At 44.4% G+C, this 6,000-nt stretch overlaps 1 protein-coding gene across 8 annotated transcripts in view; it reads right to left on the bottom strand.

Moving 5' to 3' along the window:
- Positions 1-6,000, bottom strand: part of ZMYND11 (zinc finger MYND-type containing 11) — a 166,782-nt gene that overhangs the window by 80,873 nt on the left and 79,909 nt on the right. For all 8 annotated transcript variants that reach the window (XM_026652010.2, XM_026652009.2, XM_026652013.2 and 5 more), the window contains exon 2: positions 3,181-3,321. In XM_026652010.2, the coding sequence (XP_026507795.1) occupies positions 3,181-3,296 (116 nt within the window). In that variant the 5' untranslated portion in view covers positions 3,297-3,321. The remainder of the gene's footprint in view (positions 1-3,180; positions 3,322-6,000) is intronic.

The raw sequence follows: 6,000 nt of genomic DNA, 5'->3' as shown, positions 1-6,000 counted from the left end.
CCCCTTTTCATATTCTCAATCAGTTCCTCTCTGTTGGTAAAAAGTAGATTGAGGCTGGTGTCTCCACTTTCTAGATCATGAGTGTGATGGGGTATACCTGACTCTTCATGGCCCCCTGTTGGAGTCTCTGCAGTCCTACTATGCCCCGCTGCAGGAAGGAGCAGGGGAGGTGGGTCCTTCGGGCTTGCCTAGAGGGGCCTCATGGAAGCAGCCAATCAGAGGCTCAGCAGGCTCAGATAAAAGAAGCTGCAGGGCCTGACCAGGTCAGTTCTAGGGGAGGGGAGCGCTTCTCTTCTCTTCCCACAGGAGCTTGAGTGGCTGCACTGACGTAAAATGGGAAATAGTTCTGTTGGACATTTGCTCCCCTGGAAGGGGTCCATTTTTGACTGTGTGCCTTAAGCCACTGGAGACCTGCCCAGCGAGGATGGCAACCTACAGGGGGTGCCAGGAGTGGGGAAAAGTTTGCAGTACCATATCCAGCTGCTAGGAGGCACTTGAGGTGAGTGCCCCCCTGTTAGAATGAGTATGTCCTCTTTCTAACTTAGGAATTTTTTTAATGGTCCATATTTCTCAACCAGTGCATGACTGAGTGCACTGTTTTGAGAGTATCAGATATTCACATAAACTTATCCTTTATTTTCTGTGTCCTTATCCAAGAATATTTCACATCACTGTGACTCTCAGAATTATTGTATTGCCTAGTCTTGTAAATATTTGTAATGTGCAAAGTCACCCCTTTAACCAATCCCATAGTGTTAACATTGTCAACAGTGTTAACATCCTGCTTGTGAGAATCACCGCCCCAAGTTCTAGTTGTGCACACCAAGTCATATTATCCATCACTTAGCATCACTTGTAACTTACTTTGCTTATTAGCCACACGTTTGCATTTGCGCACAGACACCAGTGTACAATTATTAAGCAACAGCTTCACTATTTTACTTGCCTAAATGAGCCTTGAACCCAGGAAGCTCTTACCACCTAAGCCATTCAGTTCTCATCACAGAGAGAGCATTCTAATATTTCATAAGGCTTTGTGATTCATGTCTATAGAACATACTTTGTCACATATCTCATTAGTCTCCAGCATCACTTTTCTTCTTTCTTCACTAGCGCTTTGCACTAGAAGGATCTTTAAGACATTTATCTGTGTGTCCCCTGTTTTGAGTTCTCTTCTCAAAACTATAAAGTTGATAGAATCAAGGACAAATTTCCCTTCAGTCTTGTGTCACCAATACTAATCTGGACTGATATTTTAACATTCTCAAACTTTTTCAGGCAACCCTTCACCTTTGACACATCTGTTGCCTTGGCACCAAGAGGCAACATACCATCCATACTGTTTCTGGATTACAAAAAAGCCCAGGCCATGGTCCATTAAGCTATTAAGATTGCTTGCCTCTTCTTTTTCTCTGATGACTCATCTTCAATGGCTTTCTTGCGCTCAGTGAACAGGTTACCAACTGTACCCTGCTTCTTTTTAGCCTGACCATCCTCCAGTTTGTTAACAGCAGAATCTCTATTGCTGGTTTCTACGCCAAATGGCCCCTAACTGGTTTCCATTCCTTTTGCCCAAATTTTTCCATCATCCTTCCTCCACATCAATAGTTCCGCATAGTGTGTCTCTAGATAGCACCCTCATGACTTCTCTAATTCAGTGTCCCATATTTCTGACAGGCTTCCATCCTGTGCTGAATGGAAGCCTGTTTGCACTTCATAAAATATATAGAATATTTGGTTATATTCCCAACCTTGTCACTGAGTTACTATGTGGCCTGGTGTAAGTCACTTAACATCTCTCTAAATGTGTATAGTAATACCTATTTGTGTATTAGGGATGTTCTGAGGCTTGATTAAATAATGCTTGTAAAATCCTGAGACTCTCCGATTGAAATGAGCTATACAAGTCAAATTCCCCACATATACGCTCTTCTCCATCAGGCTAACCTGGCTCCTTTGGTAGAATTTTCATGTCCCAATAGATACTTCTTATTTTAATGATGCATTTCTCTGTTAAAACTTATAGGAACTAGGGACAGTACTATCACTCCCTCAGGATTTCATCGGTTTGCTTTTATCTTATTTGTTGTTTACTACATTCACTGGCTTTATAAGCCTAGTGATGCTTTCCCACCCCTAACACAGAACTTCCAAACCATGTCAATTAAACAGATCACCAACCTGTAGTTTGTTTTCAGACACTTATCTTACCTGTACTGTTTAAAACTCTTCCCTCTGTTAGTAACTAATTTCAATGAAGTCACATTCAGGTGAACCCTTAAAACTCCAAATATGCCCTTTTTAGATTTATAGTTTATTCAAGTTATGCACCTTTTAAAAGTTATTCATATAGATATCTTTTCAGTATATGCTGTGTATGTGTGGGTCTAAAAGCTCTGGTAATAAAGCAAAATCAGGGCACACAAAACCCCAATCTTTAATTGCACTGATTGGCCCAGCTTATTCAAAAGACCTATATTAATGTTGTGGGGTTTCGGTTTGTTTTTCCCCCCTCAAAATTATAAGCTCTACAAGACAGAGATCTAATACATTTTGGGTGCTACCACAAAATAAACAATAGTAACATTAGCAGCAAACAACATTCTAGTTCAGTGGTTCTCAACCCGCGGTCCGCTTGCAGCCCAATCAGCACACAGCTGCCGCTTATGTGATATCCTCAAGGCCAAACAGGTATATATTGTGTGGATGTGGCCCACATAATTTGGTTCCTGTATGGTAATATAATCCCACTGAGGTCCGGGGCTATTTTAAGTAAAAAGATTATCCTCCTGGTTCCAAAATAATTCAGCTTTTATAAGACTATTTACAAATATTTTTATCCTCATTTTCTGCTTCACTTTCTATAGGTAGTATTTCCACTCTGATCACAGGCTAATGAATAAGCAGAAGTCTACCAATGTTGCTTCTGTTTTGTCTATGGATTTATGATGAAGTGAACAAATATTGAATAGACCCTTCATCAGATTTAATACCTCAGTTTTGGATTTAAAGACTCTCGGTTTTCAACATTTGTTGTTAATTTAACAATTAATGAAACAGTACTGAATGTAATTGTTTCACAAGCTCTAACAAGGTTGACTATTCTGATTTTTTCAAGGCTTACATAAATAATATTCTCTCTTTGCCCCTTATCGTCTTTTATTATAAAATGCAACTTACTTTGTAATACGGTCAATATTAGCTATTTGCTTCTGGTTCCGGATTATTTCAATAGCTGCCCAAAGATGCTGGATAGCTTTTGTATCTGCCTGTCGTCTTTTCGTTAAGCGTGCCATGACCTGTTTGCTTGTTTAGCTGCAGCTGATAAAAAAAGAAAAAAATTATCATGAATTATGAAATGGATTACATGATGATTATCTTGCATAAAATAATTTTATCATAGATATTTTATTAACCTATAGCAATCCAATTTGTATTATTGCAGTATGTTTTGTGTTCAGACAGTTCCATAGACCATAAACTGTGTGTCTAATACAAGTTTCATTGGCAGGTTCTTTTACATTAAAGAATCCAAAGAAACATGAAATTGAGTAGTGAAATGACTAAACCAACAGGAAATAGATGGAATTAACAGTCTCAAACTGCTTATGAAAAATCAGTTGGCTCATAACCAACCTCACTAGTCTCCTATCTACATGAAAAGGGTAAAATTCACTCTGGCCCAGGGGTCTGCATGGGCCCCTTGCATTATTTTAAGCCTTTAACACAGGGGCTTAAATGGTGCTTGAGTGGAGCACAGAGCATTATTGAAAGCCTTCAGCAGTACGGTAAGTTTTATCCAAAGTTAATGACAACACAGTTCCTCCTTCTCCTTCTTGTACATTTCCATCACTAATATGGATTTTAAAATCCCCACTCTATGTTTAGAAACTAAAAGCATATTTTGAAAAATAGTAGACTAAAAAAATAATTGGAACATGATATTTTCCACTATACACTAAAACCAACAAAACCAGAGCACTTACGATGCCATTTGCTCATCTAACCAACCATGAGTAGTAACATAACAAGCAGCTGGCTTTGTTTACAGTTTTTCCAAAAGCTGCAGGCAATGAGGTACAGATAATCTGTAAATCGCCTACAGCACAGAATCCCCTTCTTAAAAAGATTAATGATGCATATTGACCACTAAACTTTCTTCCAGTGCCACCACTTACTGAATGAGAAATAACTGATTGATGGCTGATACTAATAGATACATAATTTATTTTTGAGCTCAGTGTCCCAAAAATGAACGCAGTGATACATAACTAGAATACTTATAACTGGGAGACAAGAGTAATACCTTCAGCATCTCTAAAAGAATATATAAAATGCAAAAATTACCACAATATCAGGACAATGTTAAAGATGAGTATTCAGGCATAAAAATCAGAAAATCCAAAATTAAAGGGACCTGATAATTCTGTAACTTGTGATAGGGTTGCCAACTTTCTCATTGCACAAAATCGAACACTCCTGCCACGCCCCTTCTCAAGACTCCACCCCTGCCCCACCTCTTCTCTGAGGACCCGCCCCCACTCACTGCAGACCCCCTCCCGCCGTCACTTGCTCTCCCCCACTCTCACTTACTTTCACTGGGCTGGGGCAGAGGGTTGGGATGTGGGAGAGGGTGAGGGCTCCAGCTGGGGGTGAGGGCTCCGGGGTGGGGCCAGAAATGAGGGGTTCAGGGTGCGGGAGGGGGCTCTGTACTGGGGGTTGTGGTGTCGGGGGGGGGGGTGCGGGCAGGGCCAGTGCAAGGAAGATTTGCACCCTAGGCGAAACTTCCACCTTGCACCCTTCCCCCCCCCAGCCCTGCGGTGCTCCCCCTGCGGCAGCTTCCCCCCCCTGCCCTGAGGTGCCCCCCCTGCAGCAACTCCCCCCCCCCGGGGAGCCGTGCGGCAGCTCCCTCTCCCCCGAGGCACCCCCGTGGCAGCTCCCCACCCCTCTGGCTCGGGGAGCCGTGCAGCAGCTCCCCACCCCAGCTCACCTCTGCTCCGCTTCCTCCCCGAGCACGCTGCCCCCGCTTTAATTCTCCTCCCCTCCCAGGCTTGTGGCGCCAAACAGCTGATTGGCACTGCAAGCCTGGGAGGTAGGAGAAGTGGAGCGGCAACCGCGCGCTCGGGGAGGGGGCGTAGGAATGATGTAAAAAAAAAATTGGGGGCACCACTTTTTGGCGCCCCCAAATCTTTGCGCCCTAGGTAACCGCCTAGTTTGCCTAAATGGGAGCACCGGCCCTGGGTATGGGCTCTGGGGTGGGGCTGGCGATGAGGGATGCAGGAGGGGGCTCTGGGCTGGGGCCAAGAGGTTTGGAGTGCAGGAGAGGGCTCAGTGCTGGGGCAGGAGGTTGGGGTGCAGGAGCGGTTCGGGGGGGGTGTGGGTTCCAGCTGGTCAGCGCTTACCTGAAGCAGCTCCCAGTTGGTGGCACAGTGGGGCTAAGGCAGGTTCCCGGAAGCAGCCAGCATGTCCAGCCCCTAGACAAAGTGCAGCCAGGCAGCTCTGCACGGTGCACGCTTCCCGCGCCCGCAGGCACTGCCCCCGCAGCTCACATTGACCGCGGTTCCCAGCCAACGGGAGCTGTGGAACCGGTGCTCGGGGCAGGGCCAGTGTGCAGAGCCTCCCTGGTCCCTGGGCCTAGAGGCCACAGGGACATGTTGCCACTTCCGGGAGCTGCGCATAGCCAGGGCAGGCAGGGAGCCTGCCTTAGCCCTGCTGCGCCACCGACCAGACTTAACGGTTTTGCTCTGAAGCATTTTTATGATCATAACATTATATATTTGAAAGTCTTTTTTACGGAAAATATATGAATGAAAGCTACAACTATCCTAAGATGATGAGAGCATTACGGTTCTTGTTATACTTATTAGGAAATACAAAGCATGTTACAGAACTCTCAAGGAGCCAAGAGAGGAAGTGGAATAGGTGAACTCATTGTGGGCTGTGTAGGGGGCATTATTAATGGATAGAATCAAATGTAAGTGGAACTGTTGAAGGGGCTTG

This window comes from Terrapene carolina, unplaced genomic scaffold (genome assembly GCF_002925995.2).
Source record: "Terrapene carolina triunguis isolate 2854851 unplaced genomic scaffold, T_m_triunguis-2.0 Scaffold111, whole genome shotgun sequence".
Taxonomy (NCBI): Eukaryota; Metazoa; Chordata; order Testudines; family Emydidae; genus Terrapene; species Terrapene triunguis.
This window is presented reverse-complemented; position numbering and strand designations above follow the sequence as displayed.